General features: G+C 33.4%; 1 protein-coding gene across 1 annotated transcript in view; it reads right to left on the bottom strand.

Moving 5' to 3' along the window:
- The window catches only part of Cftr (CF transmembrane conductance regulator), a 164,279-nt gene that overhangs the window by 63,412 nt on the left and 84,531 nt on the right, over positions 1-16,336 (bottom strand). Inside the window, exons 12-15 of the mRNA XM_074064486.1 lie at positions 9,348-9,442; positions 5,815-5,901; positions 4,158-4,881; positions 2,146-2,274 (exon numbers count right to left, since the gene is read on the bottom strand). Of these exons, the coding sequence (XP_073920587.1) occupies positions 2,146-2,274; positions 4,158-4,881; positions 5,815-5,901; positions 9,348-9,442 (1,035 nt within the window). The remainder of the gene's footprint in view (positions 1-2,145; positions 2,275-4,157; positions 4,882-5,814; positions 5,902-9,347; positions 9,443-16,336) is intronic.

The following is a 16,336-nucleotide window of genomic DNA, read 5'->3' on the forward strand; positions in this document are numbered from 1 at the left end:
CGGGATGAGTACCTGTTCATCGTGTGAAGTAGTGTTTCAATGGTAAATAGAAATGGGTACACTGATATTAAGAAAGAAGCTCAGTCTAAAAGAAAAGCTGTAAATTTTGACTGGAAAAAGACAATAGAATTGTGAACACTAGCGAATATAAACTGCTCCTATATATGATTTGACACATAGCTAAAATTTTTCTATTTTTCTATTACCATTTTTTTTAATTCAAAAATTGGATAGTTACTTTGGCAATGCAGACAGGATGTTGGCTATAAAAGGCACATTGTTTATTATATTATTCTTGCCCACAAAAGGGCATTATTAATCATTTTGACCATTAAGAAGATAATTTTTATAATAATTGTGAAAGCTCAACTAATAATGGGTAGTTACACTGCATTTATTCTCTTGCATAATTTAGTTTCTTGCCTGATGACAAAGGACCATTTTCCTCTTCTTAGGCAAGTTAATAATATTCTATATATGTGTAACAGCTCACCACTTATTGAAATAATTATATGTCATTCTGAAAGGTGATTAAGTTCAATTCTATGGAACTGCATGAGACAAAGTTCCTACAAATCAACAGAAATCACCACCACATTCAGACCCTTTTTTCTTACATAAGTTGAAGATAATAAAGTATGTGATTTTTCAACACAAAGGGTTCAAATCATTAACGATTATAAAGGGCTGGTTGAGATTACATAGGTCTCAGGCTGGGTTTCATTCACGTTAATGTTAGTCATTTGGCAGGAATAGCAGAGATTAATGGGATAAATTTGAAATACATTTCAAAATACTACTTATTACTCATGTGTGAGTTTAACATTACCCAACCTTATATTCTTGTTAAAGTGTAAAAGGAATTATTGAAATCTTCATATCTCTGCTATGGACTTGTTCACCTCAAGCTATCTTAAGCTTCATAATAATGATATGACATTAATGATAGCAGCAATTAGCATTGCTGATTATGTAGTAAACCCTGCATTAAGTGCTTAATTATTCGCAACGTCTCTTTACCCACAAATGCCCTATTAATCTGGAACTATTTCAAACTCCAGTTTATGGATAAGGAAATTAAGTCTCAGAGAGGTAACTATTTTTCTCAGTTTTGTAGAGTGAATAAGACAGAGTCATGGTTCATGTCCATTGTCAATCTTACCCCACTAGTGTTTCCTGAAGATCCCTTTAGGCATTTATATGGCTGTCCTGATCTAGAAGAAAAGCCTTATCTACACTGGGTGATCCTGTGCTGTGGCCTACTGTGGTTTTTGCATCTTTCTCTTTTATTTTTAAATCGGTGATATGAAGGACAGCAGAGGCATAGTACAGGAAGCACAATGGTACTATTAAAACCAACACTTCTGTCAGCAAGGGCATGATTTGAATTTCTGAAAAGGTTGCTTAAAAATGATTAAGTCATTAATGTACATTTATCTCATTTTATGAAACAATAGTCATTTAAAGATTCATCACCTATATATTTAATAATGTAATACCTAGAGTTAAATGAATTTAGAACTCAGTGTAGAGTTATTTTCAGTGCTTAATTTCAATTTATATAAAGGCCTCTGTGAGTTTTTTAATTTCTCTAATAAAAACTCTTCATATCTAGAGGTATAATGTACAACATGAGCACTATATTTTATTTATAGACAATAAAATTTTACTACATTTGGGATCCATGCTAAATGTGTAGATTTTTAGCTGCTCTTGCCACAAAAATAAACAAAAAGAGGGGTAGCTATTTCAAGTTATGGATATGTTAATTTGCTTCACTATAATAGTCTTTTTATAATCAATATGAATCCCAGGACATTTCATACATGTTAAAATATACAATATATAAATATATTCAAAAATCGTATGTATCTTAAATATATAAAATAAAATTTATTTTAAAATAACTTTTCATATATAGTATTTGTGTTTAAGCATATTTTACATGCTATGTATGACATAACAAAATATTAGCAGCAATTCCAGTTGTTGATTTCCATAAGCTAAGAACTATACATGAACTTTACCACTATACACACATATATAAACATGCACAAATTAATATGTATGTGCATGTGAATGCATACACCCTTCCAAGTTGTTCTTAATTTATTTTTGAATGACAGCAATATTTTATATCCTTACCTCAGCCAGAAAAATAACTAAGCACCAAATGAGCACAAAAATTAAGCTCTTATGGACAGTAATATATCGGAGGTATGTGTTCCAAGTGGTCACTGTTGGTATGTTCTCTATATCATCAAAAAAGCATTCCTAAAAGAAAAGATGGCTATTATAATGAGACCATACAATTTCATATCATCACTGTAGTTTATTTCGAATTCATAGAAATAAGGGAATATTACTACTTGGAGCTAAGTGAATTTTCACAATTATAAATCATTATGAATGCCATATGATATCAGTTTATAGTGTGATATCCACTGGAGCAACACAGTTTTTTGAAAACCGAGAAGCACCAAAACTCTTCAAAATTCTAAAAACTATATAGCTGATTGTAATTGTATCATTGCAGGGCAGTTTTAGCATGTAAATACTTGACAGTGTCTCACCTCTTATCAAATGAATGATACCATCAAAATGAAGCTCCCCATAACTGCCTTGATTTAACTTGTTTCTTGGGGTGTGTGTACAAACAGTTTAACATTTCGCAGGCTATAAAGGTGTAAAAGCCAACTTCAGTTTGAACAGACCTCAGTATCACAGGATTCTCTCTCTTTTAGCTCTGATTTATATTACATAATTCTAATTTTGGTTATTTTACCATAAAAGCCTTTATTTTTGAGCAAATACATTTCAGAAATTTGAAAAAGAGATATTCTAGATTGTCCGTAGGGAAAAGATAGGTTTGTTCTCATGATGCCCACAAGATTCATAGAGGAAACACTAGAATCACAAAAAGGGGTCCTTGAAATTGGAAAAGAGAGCACTGGATATAAGTACAGAGTTGGAGTTACATATGGCCTGTACATGAATCCAACTTCCACCACTGTTATCCTAGGAGCTGCTTGAATTGGGACAATGCGTTTAAATTCTCTGACCTTTAGTTTCCTTGTCTGTATATGAAGACAAATGATGTTTAACATGGTGGGGGGGGAGGAGTAAGTATATACTGTCAGGAACTAGAAGCAATTGAGAGATAGTAACCTCACTGTTCAAAGAAATCATTCTTTACAATGAAATGTATAGGCTCAGGATTGGGAAATTTACCTAGATGGGTAGTAAACCACACAGATGAATTATCCTTTACAAAACCTATTTTTAATTATAGAAATAGAGTAAGTGTTTCAAGGATCACTTCTTCCTTCATTTCACAAAGGAAGAAACTCTAGCCTGGAGATATTCAATGACTTGTGACTTGCCAAAGGGCACACTGCTCTTAAATGACCTGTGCTACCAAACATGTCAGTCCACACAACTCTATGATTAACTTTAGCTGCAGCTCATAAATTTTCCAGTAAGCAGAAATCCTTCTATTTTGTATTACTTTCTATTTTAAAAATAAGTCATTTTGCTTCTTAAAAAAATGTAACAAATGTTTCTGTCTGAAGACTGGCAGGACTACATGTTGAACTTCACATATCTTTTTCAAAGCAACCTTTTCAGAAACCCATTGTAAAAAGCAAGTTTGAAAGATCAGAAGCACCATGCTAAACAAACTCAGGTGAGACCAATGTATAAACCAGAATATGAGTTAGTTCTGTCAAGAGACTAGATGTTTATACTCCTTATATAATAGGTTACTGCCATGTAGAAACAATTCTTATCTGTATATAACTGGAGCTATTTGTTTATATGTTTATTTATGCTCCATTTCACCCCATGGAGATAATAAAGTAGACACTCTTTAATTTATAATAACAAATACCATGGGTGTAGTAAAGGATCCAAAACTAAGCATTCGCTTTTACTTAAAACCCATTTTATATGAAGAGATATATCCACTGCAAATGGCAATAGTTGATTCTTTTATATTTGAAGTTGCAGGCATACTTTATAGGTTTTGGACTCTCCAGGTCTTAAGATAAAATTCATCCTAACCCCATAATTTAAGAAAATTTTACCACCTACTCTATAGTACAATCCATTCAATTGCAATCTGGGGATTGCGGGGGACACTAATAATTTATACATACCTTTAAGTCTTCTTCATTAATCTCTTCACTGATGTCTAAGCCACTCTCTTGAGATAGCCGTCTTGAATATATATCCATCTCAGTAAAGCTGGTCTGCGGGGCAAGGGACATTTTTCGTGTGGCGGCTGTTGTCTTCCGGTGGATGCTCTGGCCCTGGCTGACTGAGTGTGTCATCAAGTTCAGAACAGACTGTCTCCTCCGGCCCTGAAATGTGGGGCCTGTGTTGATCACATTGCTGCGAGGTAGGATTGCATCTCCTTGCTCAGAATCTGGAACCAGAGACAGCCTTCTCTCTGACGACTCATCAGAATCCCCTTCGATGCCGTTCATCTGTAATGGAGTCTTTTGTACAATTGAAAATTTCCTTACAGAGTTTATTGGATTGAGAATAGAGTTCTTCCTTTTTTCCCCAAACTCTCCAGTCTGTTTAAAAGATTGTTTTCTGGTTTCATTCCAGGAGACAGAAGTGTCTCCTTCTAATGAGAAGCGGCGTAAGGTCTCAGTTAGGATTGAATTTCTTCTTTCCACACTAAACTGGTCGAAGGAATCAAATCCCATGAGTTTTGAACTAAAGTCGGGCCGTAGATTTTGTAGTTCAGAAAATGTCCCATAAAAATAGCTTCTACCCTCATGTAAAATTAATATTTTGTCAGCTTTCTTTAAATGTTCCATTTTAGAAGTGACCAAAATCCTAGTTTTGTTAGCCATCAACTTACAGACACAGCTTTAAGAATACAAAAAGATAAAAGTAAGATATCAATTTCATAAATACCATATTATAAAATATATGTATTTAACTTTAGCATTTTACTAATGCTTCATTGTATATAATCTCTATCATACCATTTTATTGCTATACTTACAATGAGTCTAAAAGTAAGTGCAGGATTGAAATATTTTAGCACATTATAAAGGAAAGTAAGCAGGGTTCCAGAATATTTTCAAATCTTGAGGATGTGCTAAAATAAAAATTTGAACTAAAGCAAAAATTTTAACTAAATTCTGAGAATGGTGCTTCTAGGAATAATGCAGTCATTTTGCACACACACATATTCTTATTGCTTAAAATTTTTATTTCTAGAATAATGACTATTCTCTTAATAACTATTTTGTAGTCCATGAAATCATTTCATACATACACATATTCTTATTGCTTAAAATTTTTATTTCTAGAAGAAAATAATGACTATTCTCTTAATAACTATTTTGTAGTCCATGAAATCATTTCAAAGGATTGAAACCAAGTCAGATAACTGTTGTTGGGGTACATAGTTTCAGCATCACTACTAAACCATGAAACCATGCAGCATGGGTACTTCCTTGAGCAGCTTGCTGCCTAATGAAGACATAGAATCAAATACTATGACACAGAAAAGTAAGTCAAAATTTTAGGTATAATAACCAAGGAAGCCAGGCACCAGTGGTTCATGCCTGTAATACTAGCTACTCAGGAGGCAGAGATCAGGAAGATCACAGTTCCAAGACAGCTCAGGCAAATAGTTAGAGAGACCCTGTTGTATATGCCCTGAGTTCAAACCCCAGTACTACACAATAAATAAATAAATAAATAAATAAATAAATAAATAAATAAAAAGAATCAAGGAAAATAATAGAAGATATACCACAAAATGATAATAATATAGATAAAATAACATACCTTTCAAATATCTGTTTCTCAGTTAAAACATCTAGGTATCCAAAAGGGGAATCTAATAGGTACAAATCAGCATCTTTGTATACTGCTCTGAAAAGAAAATGGAAATTAAATTAAATTTCCTCAATATTTATCATGTCATTTAGAAGAGATGAATTTTGTAAATACTCCACTGCATATGCTACAGTATGGTAGTCTCTCCCATTCATGTTCACAACATAAGGCAGAAGTAGCACTGTGAGAAACATCTTTCATACATATACCTTTAACAATGTACATGGTTTTAAATGAGGGATAATGAGATAAGCCATGGATGATTTTCATGGCTTTTTACAATACTCCAAGCACATCTGGAAGAGTCTTGCAAACTCTAAAGTAGCCTAAATGAGCAAAAGTTACAAACCGACTTCATACAATTTAAAATATTAACTTAAAAAATAAATAAAACAACTGTTTTTAGCAATAGTGTCTACTTAGAAATAAGAGCCATGCTATTTGCTGAAAATACAACTGTGAAAATTACACAGCCACTACCCTCAAAGATCTTGCATTTTGATGGGGAAAATAAAGAAGAAAGCTATTTCAAACTGTAAAATGCTAAAACAGCAAATAAATTATAGCACTTAAGTGAAATTACTTTTTAAATTTTTTCAAAGTGCTAACCACTATCACCAAATTGATAGCTGTGCCATCATGGTTATATAAGTGATCTCACATTTTGGTCCCTATAATCTCTCTGTACCACTTTCATAAAGATTTCCAAGCAAGGAAAAAAATGAATAATTCACAATAAAAATTTATACCCATATTATTTTACTTTTTAAGTTAAAAAAATAAAATTTTATAAGCAAGTAAAATCCCCATTGAGTTGATGTAGAGTAATAAGATAAGCATAGAGTTTCCATGCGAAGAGGAATGAGATGGTTTCCTAATAACATTTAAATGTTTCAAGTATGATTGTTAATAACTTTACTTCTACCCAAACTACATAGGAGTTTCTGCTCCTGTAGGTAATTTTTGGTAATTTTGCAAAACAAGAAAATTGTATTCATCATTATATAATTAAAAGAAGTAATGAAACAGATTAGAAATAGCAAAAATTCAAAGTAAAACTTAAGAAAAACCTTTATATTATAAGTTATTTTGAAGACAATATGAAAGAACCAAAGGACTCCACCAAAATGTAATCTCAGGGTCTTCCTTTACTCACATTGCTTTCTTTCTTATCTCTCTGCTGTGGTTTAAGTATAGTTTGTCCCCTACAAAACTCATATTGGAGTTTAATCCCCATTGTGAGGTAGGAAAAGGGCAGAAACTTAACCCAACTACCACGCTTAGAGGTGGGAGCTATGGGAGGGGATCAGGATTAGATAAGGTTATCAAGGTTGAGCCCCTATGATTAGATTCTAGTGACTTTTTGAGAAGAGAGACTAGATACAGACAGAGAGAGAGAGAGTGAGAGAGAGAGGAATTCTATTTTTTGACATGTGATGCCTTGCAAAAGACCATCAGCAAAAACATCCCCTTGACTTGGACTATAACATGAGACAAAATAAACCTCTTTTCTTTATATTTACCTACCCTATGGTATTATGTTATTAGTAACAGAAAAAAAGACTATGCACTCTCCACATCTATGACCAGCACAAGATTAGAAACTATATATTATCATCCTAAAGTGAGCAACAAATTGCACACTCTGAAAGGACAACAATGGATATTTTGTAGTAGTACTTTAAACTGTGTGTACCTTACAAACTCTATGTTGAAAGTTTAGAAGTCATATTCCATACCTTACCTAAATTTGAAACAGAATGCTTAAGTCTGATGAGCAGACAAGTTCATCAGCTTCCAATTCTTTAGAAGCTATTATTGTGGCTTTGAATTATCCATATCTATTATTTCATAGTATAATTCCAAGATCAAGGCATAATTTAACGTAAAGAGTCAAGATGACCTTGCTTAAATAGTGACTGTATGCTTTCGCTGTGTAGCTTTTTGTAAGTTAATGTCTAACAGCCTTAACTACTTCATGATTTCTTCTATAAAGAGAACAATTCTTTCTTTGCAGAGCTGTATTGGGAATTTAGATTACAGACACACACACACACACACACAGCCCTTAGAATGGAACCAGGTAATTATAGTTACTCAGTGATTGTCCAGTACCTGTCTCAACTTTTGGAAGCAGGAGAAAGTAAGGGAAAGGAGCCAACACATCACTGAATCAATGTGACTTCTATTTGGCAACACAGTGAAAAGAATTTTGTTATAATAAAACTTGAGGAACATTTGATATCCTACATCACCAATAATTTTTTAAACAGAAAGTTAAAATTTAAACATAATGTTTTCTTCTTGACACAAATTAACTATATTCACTTCTTTTTGACAACTCCTAAATGATTAGACCAAAAGCATCTTTGTCAAGGGACCTCCAACCCCACCCCCAATGTCAGATGTGCTTTTCCTATTTATTTTTCTTGAAAGATTACAGATTTTTAGCCTATTGACATCATTTGCCTTACTATTTTGTTATGAAGATTATAAATGCTATCAAAAAATTTAAATATATGTTTGTCTAAACTAAGGAGCATAAGTAGAAGCCGAAAACAGGTGTGCACACTGTGGAAGCAAGGCGGATCAGGGAAGTACATGATGGGACTAACTAACTTTCCTTGTTCTCTGCAGAATTCCAGTGTTTTCTGCTCATAGTAAACCACGCCTAAAGTAAACAATAAAAGTATACATTTTGAAAAAAACAGCATTATCTTTTCCTTTTTTTTTTTTCTTTTATTATTCATATGTGCATACAAGGCTTGGGACATTTCTTCCCCCTGCCCCCACCCCCTCCCTTACCATCCACCCCGCCCCCTCCCTCTCCCCCCCACCCCCTCAATACCCAGCAGAAACTATTTTGCCCTTATTTCTAATTTTGTTGTAGAGAGAGTATAAGCAATAATAGGAAAGAACAAGGGTTTTTGCTGGTTGAGATAAGGATAGCTATACAGGGCATTGACTCACATTGATTTCCTGTGCATGTGTGTTACCTTCTAGGTTAATTCTTTTTGATCTAACCTTTTCTCTAGTTCCTGGTCCCCTTTTCCTATTGGCCTCAGTTGCTTTTAAGGTATCTGCTTTAGTTTCTCTCAGCATTATCTTTTCCTATCTGAATACTATGTCATAAGTTGATTAGGGCTAGAAAAGGTCATCAAGGCTGAGTCCGCCTTGACTGGATATTGAAGGTTTTTGTGAAAAGAGACAAACCACAGATACACACACATGCACACACACACACACACACACACACACAGATTCCCTGTTTCTTTCCATGAGAAACTGTGCATATTTATAAAATCTGAGTAATGTATCATCTACAGTTCTTAAAAGTAATTCTTAATCCATTATAATGCAAAACCTCCTCCACAAACTTTTAATTCTAGAAACAGATTATAAAACAATAGGGAAATGTCACTTATTTTTATATGCATGATACTTATATCAAATGCTCACTGAACCAATATTAAGATATTCACCTTGCTAAAGAAATTCTTGCACGCTGACCTCCACTCAGTGTGATTCCACCTTCTCCAAGAACTATATTATCTTTCTCTGCAAACTTGGAGATGTCCTATTGTCAAAAACAGAAAATTAATATTGAACCTGAAATTGAAAAGTAAAACTTCCTCCAAATGTAATTGTAAATCAGACCACTGCTTTCATAACAGTTGAAATTTTGAACACTGCATCTCAATTATCTCAAATATAATTGATTAAAATAACATTGCAAAAATTTGTCTTTCATTTTTAAAATGTCATTCATCATTAAATAAAAATTGGAAAATATAATAAACTAAAATACATATGTATTTGTGGGTATATAAATACATGCATAGATTAACCATAGGCCCATTACACAAACCCAAATGCTATTAGCATGCAAAAGTGTACTTCCCTCTAATTTAAATTCACTCTTTAAAGGAAATCTCAAAAAATGAATGAAACTCCTAATAAGAGAAACTAAAAGAACACTATTAACCCCTGGCAGTACCTAAGCATCTCAGTGGGCTGATATTGGTACAAAGCAGTTTCTTTCCTTACTTCTCTCACTCATCCTCCCAAGCAAAAGAACCTTCTTCCTCATCCATTTCTGTGTCCTCTCCCTATACAGTTTACCTCTCCTGTCATCTCCCTGCCACACCAGTCATCCTTTCTCAAAGTTAATTAACTTCTCTGTGAGAACAATCATTGTAGACATTGTAAAAGAAGATTTGAATTTATAAAAAATAGTCCTTTACTCAAGACATTGTAAATCTAATTTGGAAGGTAAGACATAATCTTGAAGAAGGCTAAATGGCAGTACAAATATTTAATCAACTATTTTAAGGTAGATTATAAATCAGGACATAATTAATTGTAAATCTATTGTTCAGATAATACAAGGATTTATACAATAAACAGAAAATGCTAGAGGTATTCTGGTTGAGATGGAGTTTAAACTGTGACTTAAAGAATGAGAAGAGTTAAATGGGTGGTAATCTCTCTTTAGTCCAAAAATCTCCTCCCTCTTTTCCCCTCCCAGCCCATACATCTATTCTTTTCCTTTCTTCTCTTCTCCCCTACTTAAAACTCTCTTCCATCCTCCTCTTCCTTTTAATTATAATCCAACAATAATCCATCAATATTACCTATATTTAAGGCATCAAAGTGGCTACTTTTGCCATTCATTTGTTTCTTTTATCTACTATATGAAATTAAGAACTTCATGCATAAAACTCCAAGCACAAAGCAGATAAAGTAACAAGTGCTTGATTATGTTAAGAACTACTGTCAGATCCTTGTAGTCTGCAGCCATGCTTATCATTGCTCCAAAGGAACTGCTGCTATCAGCATTCCTGACCTCAGTTGACCAAAAGGTCTTTGATAAAAAGTGCTGATGTATCCTTGGAGATGCAGCAGGACCCTGTGGAGTCTGCTATTTGGGCAATAGAGGCATATAACAAAAGGAAATCATTGAAACCTACATAGTGCTATATACCACTGCACATGAAGAGAACCTTCCAGAAATATGAGACAGGTGAAACCAACTGCTTCTTGGGATTAATGGCCATTCTTTTGATCCACTCATCTACATGGTTCCATACAAATGAAAAGGACTACAACTAAGCTTCACACACAGAGGCTGAAATCTTTAAGCCTGGTTTAAAGAACACCTGGTTCTTTAAACCTTACTATGTTTCTCTATGCATCCCACCCTCTGTTCTTATTTTATCACAATTAGCAAGACAGCTCACATGTATATTTCCTCTCTCCTGCTCCCTGTTTCCTTCTCCTAGTCCTATCCCCTTTTATAAACTAAATAATTTTGGAGATTAAAACAAAGAAGGAATAAATGCCTTATATTAATAGAGTGAGTGCAAGCTTTCATAAAAGAGGCAAATTTTCTAATATATTACTAGAAGCCCTGCTGTTTTTCTTAAGAGGTTTTATTCACAGGTTACTGAAATATTAATTTCCCCTTTTTCAAATTTGAATTCAGTAAAATATTATTTAAATCATTTAAACATTTCAATATTTTAAAATTAAAGTATCATTAGTTATCTTGAGGATATGACTATGACAGTTAAATTTAAGGATAGGATCATGCCATTTAGAGGGTACAGAATCCTAGCCTGATGCAAGCATTTAATAATTATTTGCAGAATATGAAAGAAAGGAGACAGATGGAGAAGGGAGGTTACTCAAGCATTAAGTTATAAAGAAAGGGGTTTATAGAAAAAAGAAAATGAAAAAGGTGCACAGAGGACAGAAAAAAACTAAATTGGAAAAGTAATAATTGTCAGAAAGAGAAGTAGGTATCTGCTTAAAAGAAAGAAGATACTGACAGAATAAAAGAGATACAAAAGGTGAAGTGGAAGAAAAGAAACAAGATAAACTACAGCCTATATTTTAGTACACACACTGAATTTGGATGTTCAAAGACAACAAATGCAATTTTATTACATTAATTTTCTTTTTCTTTTTGGCAGTCCTGGGGTTTGAACATAGGGCTTTGTGCTTGCTAAGCAGGTGCTCTACAACTTGAGCCATGACTCCAGCCCCTATTAATTTTCTTAAGAGAGGGTCAACAAAAGACTTTTTTAGCCAAATTTCTCCATTGGGAACCTATTTACCTCTATCTTAAACATGTCATGGAAATTCACAAAATAAGTAATGAAAACAATTTTGACAATTCAAACAGAATATTTTAAACTCTAGAACAAAACTTTAAACAAAATAGAAAACATGTATGCACAATGGCCAGAAAGAAAAATGATGTGTTTTTTGGTCCTGTCTCTACTACCAACTGGCAAATAGCTTTAGGCAAGTATCTTCCAGGACTAAATCTCTCCAACTGTAAAATGAAAAGTACAGACGTTTCTTCCTTAAACTATTGTAAGTATTTGAATTAACTTAATATAAACAGATCGGCTCATAATATACAACAAACATTTGGTGACTCTTGAAAGTTCATAATGAGATATTTACTAATGATCTCAGTATGGATGCGTTGACCTTGAATAGAATGTTTACCCAATGTGATTATATGCCCTGTTCTCCCATTAGAGGAAAAACAGATTCTTAATGACATAGGTTTTGTGAGTATTTTAAACAAAGAATATACAAGGGATGATGTAAAGGAAAAGGACTGGACTTGGAATCAGAAGCCATGGGCGCAAGTCCCAGATTTGCATGATCTTGGCAGATATACTCTTGTGGAAACTGCTATGTATGATGCCATGTGCTTTTAAACAGAAAGTCAGGATTCCAAAAGGTGAGATATAAATAGACATGATGTTCCTAGCCAGGATCTTGACTTCTTTCCTCCCCTTCCAAACATCACTGAAGGTAGACAGTTAATTTTATTTCACAATGCTAAATTATGCTATGACTTTTTAAAGTTTATCTCAATACATTGTTATAAAGGATTTGAGAGAGGGGATACAAGTTCTTTTCCTTCTTTTTCTGAGAAACATCATCTTGCTTTTAGGATTTCTATGGAATAGTTAATTTAAAATTTCCACTAGAATATGTTTCAGCAGTAAAAAAAAAACCAGAAATTTTAATCCCAACACTTTTCTGCTAGTCGACTAACATACTATGAATGAAAAACACCTACTTAGATACATAAGTATTTCAGTAATCAATAGCACAATAACCTTGATAAATCAGAATCAGAATACTACAAAGAGAAAGTAGTTCTATGCATGCTGTCTTCAGGCAATTCTCTAAGACGTTGCTTCTGTTTGTAGTCTGAGTAAACTAGAATTACAAGGTTTTATACTTTATATATAGCTCTATTAGATGCTGTGTGATTTTCCCTGGCATTTGATACAACCCCCTTCTAAAGAAAACTACCAAAAATATCATCGAACATTGTCTCTATGTGTTTGTGACTTTCTATTGGTGAGATATATTCTCCTAATCAAGATAGGTAGGTCAAAGGCACATGTTTTATTTCTAAAACATAAAATCAGATTCCTTTGCAAAGCAACTAAATGAAATTGCATTTTCACCAGTAAGTTTTGATAGTAACTCTTTTCCTCATGCTCACCACCAACAATACATATGATCACATTTTGATTTTTTCCAACTTGCCATTTTAATTTGTATTTTCCTTAATTTCAATGAGATTTCAAATATTTACTGTCCTTATGGATTTTCTCTCCTGTGAAATGCCTATTTTTATTGGAAATTGTTCCTTCTTACCAACTTTTTTTGTTTATAATAGATTTTTAGCAACCTTTTTGGCTGCATATGTTAAAAATATTTTTCCATTTCTCTTTTCACTATTCATATATAATCCATCATATGCAGTTTTTTAATTTTTCATGAAAACAATGCATCTATCTAGAATTCTTATATTTGTTAAAAGTTGCCATACAACCTTCAGATAATATAGAGTATTCTAAATTTTCTTTTCACATATTTACTGCTGTCTTTTAATTAAAAAATTTACTCAAGATAGAATTTATATTTATGCATAGTATAAAATATTTGTACCGTATCTACAAATATGTGTTCATATGCATGCATTTATAGACCTTGATCCCACATTGCCTTTATGGTACTTAGATAGAAAGAGTTATTTAGCATGAGTAAAGGGCATGATTATTCTCTTTTTGAGCTAAGTTACTAATTCTTATCTTATCAAGAACATAAAATATATGTGAAAGACATGGAGTTTATAAAAATGTTCCACTTCCAAAGATTTATTCTCTCCAATCCTTTTATATAACATAACAACAGATGACTTATTGAAAATGCTTATCACAGCTCATGATCCTGAAGTATAAGAAAACAAACTTTTTTCTCAGATGATAAAATTCAGCCACTTAACTTTAAAGACAGTAGATTCTGTGATCCACTTTAAACAATTCAAGTAGTTTGTTCATTCAAGATGATCATGTCATGTCCTTGTTTAGAACAAAACAGCAGAAAATAAGAACTATTGGATCCATGTGAAATACAGAATAATAAAAAATGACATGCAAGATTTTTCTCAATTTATTTCTTTACCCATACCTCTTGGCCCTTCTCTATGATCACTTTACCCTTGGGTTAGCCACACTGATTTTTTTATGGTACTAGGGTTTGAACTTGGAGCCTCACATTTGCTAGGCAGACATTCTTCCATTTGAGTCACACCCCTAGCTCTTTTGATATTGGGTCTCACTTTATGCTTGGGTCAGCCTAGACTGTGAGCCTCCTATTTGTTCATCAGCATACCTAGGGTGACAAGAGGGCCCACGGTGCCCAGCCATTTTTTAAGATGAAGTCTTGCAAATTTTTTGCCTGGGCTGGCCTCAAACCATATTCTTTCTAATCTCTATCTTCCAAGTAGCTAGGATTACAGGCTTTAACCATACCATCCAGCTACCACACTGAAGCTTTATAGTTCTCCAAAATTACTGTCTTTTGTCATTCTGTAATTTTGCATCTCCTCTTCTCTCTATCCAGAATGTCTCCTACTTCTTCATTGAGAAAATTCCTTCAAGGTCAATAAAAATTTACTTTCAGCTCCCTGACAGTTATGCCTTTCTATTCTTATGTGCCATTTATTTTCTTCTTGTCTGTTAACACATCTCTACTACTGAAGATTGCAAGCTTCTCAAAGACAATAGGAAGACAGATTTGCTCTATGCTTTGGAAGTTAGGGCAGAACATATATGTAGATATACATGTTCCAAGCAGTGATGAAGTATTTTAGGTAACAGATAAATGGTTAAAAAGAAAAACAGCTTCTAATTTTAAGAATTTATAATCTAGTGGTAGTGTAGAGGAAAATTTAATGAAGAAATTGGCTTTGGACTGAGCTTTTATTTCATGAATGGAACATCACTTAATTTTTCCTCTGCCCAACCTTACTGATCCCAACCATCTTTCATCTTTGTGGCCAGCCTACAAGCCTAGGATGTTTCACTAGAGTATACTCTCTAATCCTAAGTACTAATAAAGTTAAATCATAAAGTTATTGTCATCATAAAGTAGGCACAGACATGAAAATAAACAACTAACTGAATGAGGCCAGGTGTAGTGGTTAAAGCCTGTAATACTAGCTATTCAAGAAATAAAGATCAGGAGGATTGTGGTTCAAGGCAGCCCAGGCAAAAAAAGTTCACAAGATCCCATTTCAACCAAAAGCTGGGCAGAATGGTGCATGCCTATTATCCCAGCTATGTGGGGAAGTACAAATAAGGAAAATCATAGTACACACTGGCCCAAGCATAAAGTGAGACCCTATCTCAAAAATAACCCAATGAAAAAAGAACTGGCAGCATGGTTTAAGTAGTAGAGTACCTGCCTAGCAAATGCAAGGCCCTGAGTTCAACCCCAGTACTACTCTGAAACAAAAATAAATAGAAGTCTTTAAAAGTAGCTGAATGGAATAGAATAAATTTCCATAAACAAACTCACATATAGATGTGAACTGGAATAATGCTAGTAGAATGTTAATTTGTATAGGAAAGGAAAGACTACTCAAAAAATTATCTTGGGATAAATAGCTTTCCAAAGGGAAAATAAAATTAGATTCCTAATTCACACCATATACAAGAAATTAATTCTAATATCCTAGTCTTGAAAAATGAAAAAGAAAATGTAAAACTGTTGAGTAGATAGAACACATTTTTAAATTTTTATTAACAAGGATGTCTTAAAGAGAAGACCCAAAATTACAGACCATAAAGGAAAACACAGATAAAATTGACTAGATGAAAATTAAAAGACTATCTATGCAAAGGACATAACACTAGAAGATGGTAATGAAATATATATAACTGTGTTAGTCCAGATCCTCAAAATTATAGATGCCAAAGTGGTATTGAATGTGCAAAGACTTTATTAGGGGAAATGTTTGTGTAAAAGGAAACAGAGAGTGAGTCAGAGAAGGCTGTATGATGTCAATACAAATCTTATCCCCATGTGAAACAGGAAAGGATAGAGGGCTGGATGAAGGAACACTAGACCATTGTGAGGTATAAGG

Source organism: Castor canadensis, chromosome 2 (assembly GCF_047511655.1).
Source record: "Castor canadensis chromosome 2, mCasCan1.hap1v2, whole genome shotgun sequence".
Classification (NCBI taxonomy): Eukaryota; Metazoa; Chordata; class Mammalia; order Rodentia; family Castoridae; genus Castor; species Castor canadensis.